The 15,403-nt window shown below is 30.2% G+C and overlaps 1 protein-coding gene across 1 annotated transcript in view; it reads left to right on the forward strand.

Annotated features, from left to right (window-relative positions):
• The first annotated feature begins 6,247 nt into the window (after positions 1 to 6,247).
• Positions 6,248 to 15,403, forward strand: part of LOC100165705 — a 48,022-nt gene continuing 38,866 nt past the window's right edge. The window contains exon 1 of the mRNA XM_001947996.5: positions 6,248 to 6,908. Coding sequence (XP_001948031.2) covers positions 6,599 to 6,908 — 310 coding nt within the window. The 5' untranslated portion in view covers positions 6,248 to 6,598. The remainder of the gene's footprint in view (positions 6,909 to 15,403) is intronic.

Genomic DNA, 15,403 nt, shown 5'->3' on the forward strand with positions numbered 1-15,403 from the left:
ATTTGGCATCGTCAGTATTTTAATTGTATTTTTATTATTTTCAAAATATATTTGTATATATTATATTTCTATAAAAGATAAAACTATAAGACGACGACGACGTCAACACTTCGATTGCACCGAATTCTAAAAATAGATGTGTTTATCTACTATCAGTGTATTGCGAGTTTGTATAACACGTAAGTATGAAAACTGTTACCCGTAGCCCGTATGTATTGACTTATTCTTGGTATTATAAAATATTATTTTATTATCTTGAAATTTGTTGCACTTTTGCAGTCGATAGTTATCGGTTGTCGTCTATTCGACTATTCATCGAGGTTAGTGGTAACATTGTGTTCTGTAGCTACCCACTAGAAATAAACTGTTTAGTTATTATTCATATAATTTTGCATTTTGCATTTTAGTGCCGACTTTTTTACCATTACGTATATTTTTTTATGTACATTTTCGTTTGCCGAAATTTTTTTCATTTTTATTGTCAAAATTCATATTATTTATTTAATATAATAATATTATATATATATATTATATATTATATATTATAATATAATATTAATTATAAATAAATAATCATGAATTTTGACCATAAAAATGAAAAAATTTCGACAAACGAAAGCGGATTAAATTAGAGTGCTTGGAATGTGGCAAAACATTTGACAATGATTACAAACAAAAACATGAAAAAAATATATATAATGGTAAAAAAGTCGGGACTAAACATTTTGGTGCTCCTAAAAAGCTATTCGAAGCTTCTAAATCAGATTCAAAACTAGTAAGTAAAAATATTGGTACTTAAAATAAATAATACTAATTTTCAGTATTATGTTATTAACAATTAGTATATTGTATTAATATTTATGTAAGTAGATATAGGTAGGTATTAAGGTACCTAATTAATTTTTTTATGTTCTCATTTATTAAATTCAAAATACTCAGAGACCACTGGAAAAAAGTTGTTTTATAAATATTAATTTGAACCATTTTCCACCAAAGGTATTTAAAAGTTTATCAGTAGGTATGAAATTCTTAGCTGTAAAATTTTCACAAATTATTTTATGAGATACCTATGTACTAGGTATGATTAATATATTTTTACAATTGTATATATTTGTATCTTCCTACTAATTATAATTTTCCTAAGATATATTATATATTATATAATAAAATCTGTAAATTGGCCTTGACTGCACCAGTAAGTGTCGCAATGAATGAAAGATCATTTAGCAAACTCCGACTAATAAAAAATAATTTAAGATCATCTATAGGTGATGATAGATTGGATTCACTTATGATTTTAAGCGTGGAAAAAGATGTAAGTAGTTGATCTATTAGATAATATGTACAAAATAGCAACGTTATGGGCAACTTTGAAAAACCGTAGAATTAATATCTAATTGAATATATCAATTAATACCTATTATATATTTTTACACAAATAATAATATTATAATTTGTATTAATAAAAATATTTTGTTTAAAAATGAAATACTTATTACATTTTTTTATTTAAGATTTAAACTACATATTTTTTTTTTAATTTAGGTAAATGGAATGTGGAAATTGTAAAATTATGATAAATTGTTACCTATTATTTTTATTTTCACATGAGCAACTAAAAAAGCAAAGATTTTTTTTTTGTTTATTGGTCTTAACCATTGGCAACTATTTTTTGTGAGGGGAATTACGGTTGGTTGAGGGAAACATTACACGTGTGTATGTGGGGCGGGATTTGTTGAAGAAACCGGGATGGTCATAAATAAATGGTATAAATTAAATAATAATATAAATATAAATGTAATATATTAGAAAACGTATTCTAGCGAAGCGACAAAAAAAATTTTTTAGTCGGCAAATTATTAGATCTATCACTTATATACTTGTTGATTTTGTTTTTACCGACCCATTGATCTAAATTTTGTATCACCCACAAAATCGCAATTTGTTTAATACAAGATTCACTGGTAATACGTCAAATATCCTGAAGTATGATTGGTGGATCCTTCATAATCTGTTTTTTAAAGACATACCTATATTATGTACTATCTTACGTTGACGAAGCAGTAATAGTTTTAGAGCATTATCATATAATCCTACCTAGATTAACAAACTGTATTAACGTATTATTGTAATTAGGTAGGTAGTATCTATGAGTAGTACTCATTGAGCACACGACACCCGTGCACAATTATTTTAGTGTAATCTATATCATCAATCATCATTTTATCGTTAAGGTCTTAAGGATCGTTTAAATTTTGAAAATATTTTAACATTAATTGTTATTTAATTATTAGTTACTTAAAAAACTGATTCTGGATGAAGTGAAATAATATTTTAATATCCACTGTGTGTAATTTAGTGTTATTATTATTAAATTTGTATGTAGAATGCACCTACATTGTATAAAGGCGGGATCTCACGACTCGTGTACTTGTACGAATATTCGGTATTAGTTATTCGTTATTCGCCACCTTCCTGTCGATTGTTGGTAACTTTCCGATTATTCGTGTATTCGTGGATATTCGTCAAATACAATACAATACATGTATACAATATGTCAATACTCAGTCATCGGGACGCCACTAGTTTTTTGTAGCACGCTAACGCTATAGCTACTCCCCCCAAAAAAAGTAGTTCGCTACGCTATCGCTACTTTTTTTTAAATGTATTGCGCTGCTTCTAACGCTATTGTCTAAATGTAGCACGCTACTTTTTCGCTACATTTTTAAAAAATGTTCTTATTGAAAACCAGTGTTTGTAGTTTGTACTGATTTGACATTTGATCACTGGCCAGGACAAAAACTTCACTAATACACTAATCATTATCATAATATAAATAAACAAATATAATTATAATTTATATTTTAATAATCACCAATTACATTGTAGGTAGCCACAAAATAATGATAATTTCCGCTACGCTAACCGGAAATGTTTAGCGCGCTATAGTAATTTGCTATCTAAAGCATAATGTAGCGTCGCTACTCCCGACCACTATCAATACTCAATACCATCTGGCATCTTTTACAAGTTTATATAGATAACTGAAAAATCAATTAGGTACTAACCACTAACATAACTTTAATAACTATAAAACAAATTTGAATTTTGATAATTTATTAATATTTAAAATCTTATAGGTACCTATAATAAAATAACATTAATTAATTACCAATTAGATAAATTAAATTATATGTTAAAATCATTTTTTTTTCAGGTAAAGATTTCATAATTATCGTTATTCAGAAACAAAATCATAAATCTATTATGAAAAGTACCTATATGCAAACCCTTTATAATGCGTTTTTATATTGCTTGGAATAAAACAAAAATGTTATTATGTAATTATAAATTAGTTATATTGTATCTATTTGGCTATACTATACGTAAGACATGTATATTATTAAGTACGTATTGATTTTTGATTTTATGACAGTTTTTAAAAGGGTTGGCTAATGGCTCATTTATTAAATAGTTTTCTTTTCTATTTATCTTAGTGACAAATCATTTTTTCGTTCTTTATTCTTATAAAACTAGTTTGTCATATATTATTTTCCCATTAGTACCAAACACTCTTCCACTTTTGAGTAGGTATACATACCTACCTTATAAACTGGCCTACTTAGTACTTTGTTCATGAATATTTGCATTGCCTTGCGTGTTTTGTCATGGCTTATATAGTATATGTATGTACGATATACCTACACGAGATGCCGACAAAAAATGTAATACAAAATACCACTGCAGTCGAGCCACTCGTCAATGGATAATATAGTAAATAGGTTTTATATCTATTATATTATAGGTACTGCGATGTGCCATTGCTTCTGGTAGTTTATTATTATTTATTTATGAACAGTACCTATATGACCTAGACAGATATACAAATTGCAGTTTGATTTACAAATATACATCACCTTAGGTTATAATAATGACGTGCACGATACCTAATATTATTTATATAGAGTATATAATAATAATTAATATGTACCTACCGGCTACCTTAATCTAATAATGATACGTTGTTATATAGAAAGTAACAGCACAGATTATATGAATAATTGCACCTATATTAAGAACGGACATTATTATAATATGTGTACCTAGTGTAGGTATACTAGGTATCTATTCATATTATTTCATTGCATAAATATAATATACTATTTTAATATAGTTTGTGTCAACAGTTTAAAATTCAAATCGATGGACTATGCATTGGAGACAAATATTATGTTGCTAAATCAATCGTTTAGTAAAAAAGCACTTTTGAAGAACTCGTTTAGTCTTAAATAAGTTAAATGTTTCCACCAGTGTTTATTTTTTCAATCGAAAAATAATAATAATGGGTAACAATATATAACAAACATTTCTCGTACAATTTTATCCAATAAAATATATTTTAATGTTATGCTTTTTTATATTATATTATACATCCAAATTACCTAATGTACTAATGAATGTGCCTACAGATTGTTTTATATTTTAATAAGACAAAAAAATGTAAATGGAGAAATCTTACGACTCCTCGATGGTCAACCCTCACGGTTTTAACATACTACTAATCGTTACTGTCTAATCGTTACTAATCGTAATGGTTAGTATTCAGCACTGTACGACTTCTAGGCCTATTCTAAGGTAACAACTATATAATACGATGTTACAAATCGGAATTCGGAATGACTGAATGATCATTCGAGTAACCGACAAAATTATCAATTAGCGATAAGTAAGTGATAAAACAAAAATATTGCAGTGAGAGAACGGGAAAATAATAAATATGTTTGTCAATGGGTAAGGTACCTAATAATTATTGTCGTCACCAAGCCGGAAAAATAATTGTAAAATAGATTTTGTCAGTCAATTGAGTAGGAACTTAGTTTTTTTACTAGAAATATTTAATGAAAGAAAAATGTTAATATAATACATTACTAGGCATGCTATATTTAATAGATAAGTAAATAAATTTTGATAAATCAGCGTATTTAGAAATTTAATAGTGGCAACGGGGGGGGGGGGGGTGTATTATCAAGTTGTCCTACGAGTAACGTTGAAGTTGAACGTTATGTATTAGAAAGGTCACAAGAAAAATTGGACAAACATCTTTTTGGGTCATATTATAATGTATTATAATTCTCCAAATCACGATATTTTTGTTGTTCCATACTTCAAGTCGAAAGCCGGTAATGACTAATGAGTCTTGTGTGAGCTCTGAAACTTGCTAATTTAGTCTCCGACGTAATACTTTTAGATAGTCAATCGTTTTTTAAAAAAATATTATAATTTTAATTAGTTCATTGTCAACCTGTATTTTATTTTTATGAATATTAATTATTACATTATCTGTATTATGAATATTATTTTGTGTTGTATAATATATTTCTTCTATATCTTGTGTTATTTTATACTTAATTGTCATGTATACCACATTCTATACCGTAAAAAGAGTAGCCCCGATAATTTATAAATAAATAAATACAATTATAATGAATAATATTATATTTTATTCAAATTTCAAACGTTAGTCTATGGTGTGCTGGCGTTAATGTTCCCGATTGGCGAGAGTCCTTCGCGGTCTGAATGTTTATGCCAATAAATCGAAGTATTATTGAAACTTCGAAGTGCAGTAGCGGCAGCGTCGTGGTGTTTTATATATTTTCCAACATTTTAAATAGGAACACATTTAACTATACATACCGTTTCGGCCATTATTTTTGAACGAGAAGACGAAGGAGAGACGGCTGTAAATAAGAAGCCATAATGTACGTTATCGTCCGTTGTGGGTATATATTATATTATAATATTGTTGGTACCTACCTACTTTACCTATAGCTACGCGTACTATATTTGTACGTAAATATATATTTATATTTACAGGTGATGGTTAATGCGATAATAATCGAAATGAAATAATTTGGTTCCTATTATTTTCGATTCACAGAAACGGGCTTCTATTAGGTCATTCGCTCGGGTTTCCCGCGGTCCAGCAGCGAGGTGTTGACGCAGTTGTTAAATTATTATTATTTGTTTGTGCGAATCTAATACGCATCTATTATTTCGGCGGATCCGAGCGGGCGGCTGGCAACGGTCATAATAATAAATAAATATATATAATATTAAACGCCGAATAATAATAATCGTCGCAGAGAAAAGACGGCGGCGGCGGCGGCGGCGGCTCGTCAGCCAGCGGTTCTTCTCTCCCGCTCTCGACTCTCGGGAACCACGGCCGCCCGCAGCGACCACGTGCCCGCGGACCGTAGTCGGCCGCACTCTTGACTCTTCCGACGCGTCAGTCTTATTCGGCTCTCCGCGGCACCGACGTCGCGACCTCTACACCCCGCGTGCACACCACACCAAGAGCTATACCCATCGCATCGCTTCAAAATATACACGACACAACTACATCTTAAACAGTTTGAATTTCGCGCGCGATAACGGTGTGCACAACATAATATTGTTTTAAAATTGATAATAATATTATTTACACGTATTACGACGGTTTCGCCAGCGGCGTCTGATTATTTTGTCTCGAGACTGTTTTCGTCGCGTTTTGACACCCACCAACGCGGGTGGAGCTGCTGCTGCCACGGCTGATATTGTCATGCACCCGCACCCGCGGCGATTCGCCTATCTGTCGGCGGCGCTGTCGCTGGTCGTGGTGATCATGGCGGGTTGCTCGAGCCCGGTCGCGTCGCTCAAGTGCGAGGGCGGCGGTGACGTCAACTTCGAACTGCTCACCGGGTACGCAGCCAGTCCGGCGGCCAAACACGCGATGCGCGAGCAGTTGGCCCTGTTCACCTTGCCACAGTGCATAGACGCCTGCAAGTTGGACGACCAATGTGCCGCCATCACGTACGAGACGGGCGCCTGCGTGTCGTACGCCGCCGTGCCGCAGAAGAACGCCAACGCAGGTACGTCGAATATCTAATATTATTGTGATGTAGTCGTAGTAGGTTGTAGGTTTATTATAATATCTGGGTATGTATGATGTACCTACTTATCAGGTCAATAAAATAAAAAGATTCCCGTCAAAGATATATAAATAACTTATATTTTTCACGTATTATTTGAAAAAAACATTGGTTACAACTTACAACTTACAATGACATATGAATAGTACATAAAATCATAGTCATAATATTATATGCACACAACTGTGGTGATATCTAAAAAATATTTAAATACACTCGCCTCTCGTATAGAATATCATAGCTTTTGCACATTGCCTAAGTAATATATATTGTATATTTTTCACCGGAAAGCTTGGAGGTAGTTGGTTTTAATAAAAGTAGAAAAATGTACTTATTTACTTTTGTTAAATTTCACTTTTCGCGGAACATGCCTGTAAAACTGTAATGTCGTAAAATAAATAGAACAAAAAAAAAATCAGGGAACTTTCTTTGCTATATAATTTATTATGTATTAACTATATTTCTATAATATACTAGTATAAGCGGCGTTCAGAGGACATCATCATTGAATTAACGATTCTGAGTGAAGACTGAACCTATATTTTTAAGGATATTTTATTATGTATTTAATCTTATTTATACCGCTAGTAGGTGATAGTTTATTTTTCTATTATTTTTCTATTATTAACAATAGTAACACCGTCGAACTATTTTTTTACAAGTATGTAGGTATACATCGTATGCCTATATTTTAAAATAAGTAGATATTATAATATTGCTTAAGATTCGTAATATATCACTAACTGTTAATAAAACATTAATAAGACAAAAACGACGTATCACGTATCATAATATTAATTATTATGTCATATTATGGGGATAGTTTAATTTTATCAATTTATGTATTATCCATTTTTATAATTATTTTATATATTAATATTTAAGGTATACATTAATTATTTTATTTATATTCGATTCTTGTTAATTCAAACATTTGATAATTCGATACTTCGAGTCTCGATAGGTAATTCGAAGTAAAAGCTCGGTCTCTTGGGAATCTCGCAGTAATTCGAAGAAAAATACATTTAGGTACCTATCAGGTTTACGCTCAAAATAATTCGAATTAAAATCTAGAATAAACCTGCCACCAAAACGTGAAATTTCTTTGTTCTCAACTCAACTCATCTCGTGGAAATTCGAAATTATTTCCGTGATTGAGCGACCCGAGGAGCAACCAAAGTGTTCCTATATTATTATAAGTTATGTATGACTAAATAATTATTATAAACTTAGCTTCGTTATTAAAACTCACAGGTTTTTTTTAACAAACATTTAATGTATTCCATATTGTAATTGTATCATATTGTATTTATTATTATTTATATAATATAGTATTATAATAGTATTATTTTTTATTATTAATATACATTGTACATACATAGGTGTAGCTCGCGGTATAGCTATATATATATTTTACACGTTTCATAACACTTATTAGGTACCAAATTTTTATTTTTTTTTTTTGATGATATATTGACATTTTGAATCTTTAATTAGCACTTCGAAGTCCCACTAACTTTGAGTTATCGAGAGTCTATATATTGTAATACATATATAGTTAACCTATAGAATACTTATAATGTTTATCTGTTTCATAATTAGTAATTCGATGACATAATAATATGTTATGAAAAATAATTTTTTTTTATAACGTGGCTTTAATTTGGATGTAAATTTTAAAAAAACCTTGCCCATATTATGATAATATACAATAATGTGAAAGAAAAAAAAGTGAAGAAATTAAATCACGCAACTCTGATCTGATCAGAATCGTTATTCAAATACATTTTAATAATTAATATTGGATCATTAATCAGACAGTTTTGTTTAAATAAAATTGGATACTTAATTTGAAAATTTTGTAATATTAAGGAGGTCAATTAAATACATAATCTATACATACATAAGCATTTTAGAATTTAATTATACGTACATCAAACAGCACTAACATTTTTTTCCAAGATTCCACAGGTGAAAAAAGCTGAACAATATACCATAGGACCGGTAATTAGATCCTATATTATAGTCACGATTTTCCAGGCGTGGTTCAACTTGTTCACCCCGTTTAATGGATCTTATATAGTTACTATACCAACTTGCGAATCGTTAAGACTGGTTGTGCTTCCGTATAAAATCAGCGTGACATTTATGATACCAATACTTCGTATTTTAATTGAATATGAAAATAATTATTAAGTACCCACTCAGTCTGTACCGCTGCACCAAGTGTCGGCTATCAGTAATAATATTCAGGAACAATTTGAGTCGAAAAAAATCTTGCCTAACCTAATCTAATGATAAGTAATAAATGCACCCACAAAATGCTTTTCATATATTTTATATTAAAAATTCTATTAAACCACGTAATTCATAATAATTGTGTATATAATATTGTGATATGTATATTGCTACCTACCTTAAGGCTTATTATATCTACCTAATAATAAATAGGTAAATATATTATATATATTTTATAATATTCATAAGTTATAAATTTATAATATTCCTTAAATTACTAATACTATGTTAGTACGATAATTATTTTAAATCAAAGATTTTCTCGAGCATTTAATCGAAAAAGTTAATTAATTTTTTATCTAATATCATTGTAATACTTAATAGTTAATAGTGATAAAATAATGATTATAAATATAACTCCGCAAACCATTCACAATGATGAACCAATATTATCTATTTACCTATTAGATTTCAAAATAATTTCGGTCAAGAAACGGAATATTATTGCCCATTTATATTTGACCGTTTATCTTGACAATTGAAAATTATCACGATTTCAATTATTCATTTACATAATATCATGTATAAGAAAAAATATGTACGATGAAACGTGTATTAAGAACATGTTTTTTGTTCTTAAGTATGATTATTATATGTTTTCCTCGTTATATTATATCTGCAAATTTCATTTGGGATTAGGTTTTCTGACATTAATGTTATAAGAATTTACACGCTAGTAAATAAAAGGTTTTTTCTTTTATAGTCGTACAAATTATTATCTGAATTACTCGTCGTGCGTTTAGAATGTGAGTGAGCCCAATATCAAGAAACTATACATAAACTTTTACACATTGCTTAGTCCTGTTTTTCTCGTAGCTAATGAGTCCTCCGCAGCAGTTAACCTTAACGCTAGTATAGAGTTTTCCGTAATAATTGCCACCGAACCCGCAGAGTCTCATACATTATTGCTATGATGATAATAATAACATTATTATGTATAATATTATATTATACAAGACGCGTTTATATATTATTTACTCAATCACTTTTATGTACCCGGATTTTATGCAAATTCGTTTAACGATTTCGAACTGTATAGGTAAACCATCCTTCCGTTATTAATGTTAAAACAACGTATTTACGTATAAACCTATATAATTATTATATTATACCTATGTGCTGGCGTGCTGCTGCAGTGTGACATTGTCTCGTACACGGGTCGGATGACTCCGTATCGAAACGACGACATATAAAATAATAATACTACTATATTATATGCGGCAGTGGCGGCACCAACCTATACGTAATACAAACACATTAATAACTGGACACCGGTTGCGATAAGTATATAGCTGGGCGTAAATAATAACTTAAAAGTATTGCCTACCACCGTTATTATATACTTAAAATTATTATTATTAATTATTTTATAGAATCTATATAATATAAACCCGTTTTTCTGATAAAAACGACAACCGCGTCCGGGAATTATGCATGTTAGGTATATAGGTATAGATGGTCACTCTGTCGTCGTCATTCGTCCCTAATTTCTTATAATAATATTATTATAACGGAACGTAAATAATAATCATTATGGGACGCGACACTTTACACTCACCGAACAACCGAACAACCGCGCCATATCAACATCACGCTTGACGCCGAAAACTTGCAAAGCTGTAACGATTTATTTTTAATAGATGTACAGGCTATTATAGTTATATACTTATGTACTTATGCGAAAACATGGCAGACTTTATAGTTTATTATTTATCATTTGAGCCGTATTTAGGGGGAATGGAGCAGGCACGGTTAGTACATTATGTCCGGTAGTGCCAAACTTAATTAGAATTTTAAGAAATGTGATGACGTATATTTTAAAAATTTAGGATAAATATGGTGATAATTATTGGCAAATATTCAAGTGGGTAAAAAAACTACTAAAATTAATGTTTTGATTGTTACGTCTTAAGTAATTAAGTTTAGAGTTTATTATACAAACATTTGGTTTTAATTAATTGTTTTATTTTCATTACGGGTAAAAAAAATGAAATTTTGAAGAATCTATAGATTCTAGTCTCAAGTCTCAACCCACAAATAAATATGTCCCTTCAAAAGTTAAAAACAATCAAAGTTTGTCCTACTTATAATCTAATTTTGATTTTAAGGGGATATAATATGTAGGTATAAATGTATAATATTATATATAAATAAAAATTATATTGTTATGGATGATACATATAAAGTTAATAAATATATAAACATATTACATAAGTTATATTCATAATAGGTACCTACATAGTAATAATATGATAATAGCATTAATTTAGTAATAAATAATAATGATAACATCAATACCTACTATAAATTATTAGTATTATTATATAGGTACAACGCTTTATGTATATTATATACAATTAATCTATAAAAAAAATAAATTATAAAAACGTTCACTTAAGTTTCTGAGTTAGGCATTATAATCATCAGCCTACTTTTAAAATTGCACACGGAAAAATTCCCATCTTGCCCCCTAATTATGCCTCTGTGGGGCACATAATACTGTATACCTACATTTATACTCTATTTTATAGGTAGCTAACTAGACATAGCTGAAAGTACCTAATCAAACAGTATGGGAGGTATATATTTGACGACGACGTTTATGACACTGGTTGGTCTTAATGGAGAAAACATAAACGTGTAATTGAATAAATTATAAGATGATAGTGTCTACGAACGGAGTTTTTTGTTGCATTTAACTATTTAATAATATTTTACATGCGAACTACTCTGAATATGATAAATGATGATACATTATTACATTACTTTATGCCTTGGTATGTTATGTTCATTAACAAAAATTATTATTGCTCTGGCAATCTTATAAGTCAGATGATTTAGTCAAAATGGCTGATTTTTAACATGCACTATTTGTTTGTTAAAAATATAATTTTTGGTTATCTGCTCTTAAACATTGAAAAAAGGTTATGTGGGTATCTATCCCCGTAATCCCCCTCCCGGTTTGATCGCCACTGCGAGTATATTATTATACGGGTTCTATAAATAGATCTAAATCAACAAACATATGTTTGTATTAAGGCGCGTCCAGACGGAGCAGCTTTTGCCGCGCGGCCGTGCCGCGCGGCATGAGCGTGAATACATAAATACATTTTCTGCGGCTTTTTTTGATGCCGCGCGGCATAATTTCCGATCGGCCTAGTAGGCGGTCTACATCAAAGGAAAGCAGCGCGGCTTGTGCCGCTCGCCTATGCCGTGTGTGTGTGTGGACGTATTTTCGGCAAAACCGCGCAGCATCATCAGTATTGTCTACTGGAAGATAATCGGGAAATAAATGCCGCACCGTGTGGACGCGTATTTACCGCGCGGCACGGGGCCGACGGAAGCCACGCGGCATTGCAAAAGCTGCTCCGTCTGGACGTGCCTTTATACACGACTCATTATGTGTGAAAGAACAGTCCAAAGAGAGAATACCTAGGAAGTATAAAATAAAACATCTTCTTGCACCAGGGATAAGAATGTTGTTCGCAGTTTAAAATAAAATGTTCGCAGTTACAGCTGTATTATGAAAATTCGTAATCATATTTTATATTTTAATCAGGTACCCTAATGGAATTATTGTAAAAATCTAAGATCAATACGTATCACGGTTTCCATATTGGTTATCGACGTAAAACAAAAGAACAATCTAAATCTGTTGATATACCTCTAAACAGTAAAGACTAACGATCTTAACGCTTCGTGGTATTGTCTAACATAAATCGTGTGCACTAAGCGAAAAAATACATATTTTAACCTCTGACCACAACCGCCACACCACTAATATGCGATATACCTACATATTATTCTATTGTCTGTTGACTACAATTATATATAATTTCGATTTAAAACGATCCCAAAATTAAATATTATATAATTGATATAATTATTCTGAACCAACGAGAAAACTACCCACGAAAAACAATTTTCCTTGGAAAATGAACCCACGGATAAATCCCATCGAAAAAAATTTACAAATTATAAATAATATTAGAATAATAATTCATCCTCCATATTGACTTCAAAACTTAAATTAAAAGAGTTATCTTTTGTGTTTTTATTTTATTTCGTTAATCGTGGTTAGGTAAATTGGGTCCACGATAAAAAAAAGGTTAGGTAGTAGATAAGTTGGATCCCGGCTTCAAACCCACCATAGCCTCCATTATACACCACAATTATAAAATTTGACTTCTAATTATTATTATAAGACACATATTTTAATTTAATATACTATATAGTACACCATAAGATTTTTTAATTTGTACAATTTATACCATTATAGGTACTTATAAATGTTGACTTTTAATAAGGATTATTATAGATATTAAAAAAATGGAATGAACGGTCTAATCGTTTTTTCCCGCGACCCAATTAACTGATAAAAGGTAATTTGGGACTCAATTTACCAATCCCGTTTAATTTAATTAATTAATTACATTTTTAGCCAGTTTAATCTTATGTAATAGTTAGGTTTAGGCATGTTCCCAATAATATTAATTAAGTAAAATGTTATTTGCTCAAACCATTCAAAATGTCATAAATCATAATGTTTATCGATAGTTGGGTAATAAAAGATATTATATTCAATGTATAACTATATATATTATATAGGTATACATTTTGTATAATTTATAAGTAGGCACACAAGAATAAATTATTTAACCAAATATTATATTATTATAATATAGAACAGTTTATTGTACGCGGCATAGACTTTTATTTCAATGGGTTTTTGTTCATTATATATTTTTCTGGGTTTCTTTTCCGTGGTCATTTTTTCTGACTACCGGATTGCTTGTAGTAATATATATATGTTCGAATAAACTAGCCGGAATGTCTAATAAAATAAATAATGTACCGCATGTTGCAGGGGTCACGTCACGGTAGGACTTAAATGGCTTGAGTGTTTGAGTACCCTGGGTCGCCAGATAATATTACAAATAATATATAATATTATTTATACGGTAAAAAATGACTTTCATTCATCACGCGTACATAATATGTATGCACCTAATATACACAGGCATGTCTTTAATCAGGCCAATGACTACATTTTCTACACTCGTCTCACGTTTATAACAGACTGTCGTCTTATGTTATTATTATCGCTGTACGCATTCATCCCCGAACAATAGAACGGACGGACATTCGTCTATACATAGATATCATGAGTCACGAGGTTCGCATAGCTCCATGATTTCTTTATTAAATTATCATTTACAACCCGTTCAGGTATAGCCCACGCATTTTACCTGCCTATGAAATGTTATAGGTAAGGTCCAAAAACGGGTAATGTAAACTTTAGCCATATGGACACTTTAATGTATCTATACATTATCCACCTTAATTCTTAAATATGTAACATGTTTGCATCAACCAATTTATAGATAGGTACGCATTAGTCAGCGTTCTATGGATAAAGTATCCATATTATACTGTATTACTTCTTATAAACTGATAATATCAGCACAACACGACCATCATACCAAACTCTTCAAATGGTTCAATTATACAGAGTTATTAATTCTAGTAGCAAAACCCAAATCATACTAATCCAAAATTAAAATAATTAAATTGAACAATTTGTGTTTGGGTGACATTTAGAATTTCAAAGTATCTCCCCGGCTTTGTATTTACTTACATTTATTTGATAAGCATTTGAATTTGTGTAGACATTTTTGTGGCTAAAACGTCTAAAATATATTTATTATTAAGTGCATTTCATCTAAAACAATTATTTATAATCGTTACCTACTCAGCCGTATACAGTGTGTCCCAGAAGTCCCGTATCACCCTTAGTATCTCCGTGGAAAATCAATATATTTAAATGCAATTTTTTTTCAGTAATAAGTATGGAAATTCTGATTGAATAACATAATATTCGATTTTTTTTTTCAAAAATTCAAAAATTATCAAAAATTTTTTTTAGGAAAATAAATTTATTAAATTTCCAAGATAGCCATTTTGTTGATCATATTTTTTAAAACAGTTCAAAAAAAAAAAAATATTAAACTTTATTGAAAATCGCCCAAGTTAGAGCTAATTATTATTGTGAATTTCTAAGAATAATAGTTATGTTACCTATGCATACGGCATTAGCAAAATATTGTTCGCATGTTCATTATTACAATCACACTGAT

Source organism: Acyrthosiphon pisum, chromosome X (genome assembly GCF_005508785.2).
Source record: "Acyrthosiphon pisum isolate AL4f chromosome X, pea_aphid_22Mar2018_4r6ur, whole genome shotgun sequence".
Classification (NCBI taxonomy): Eukaryota; Metazoa; Arthropoda; class Insecta; order Hemiptera; family Aphididae; genus Acyrthosiphon; species Acyrthosiphon pisum.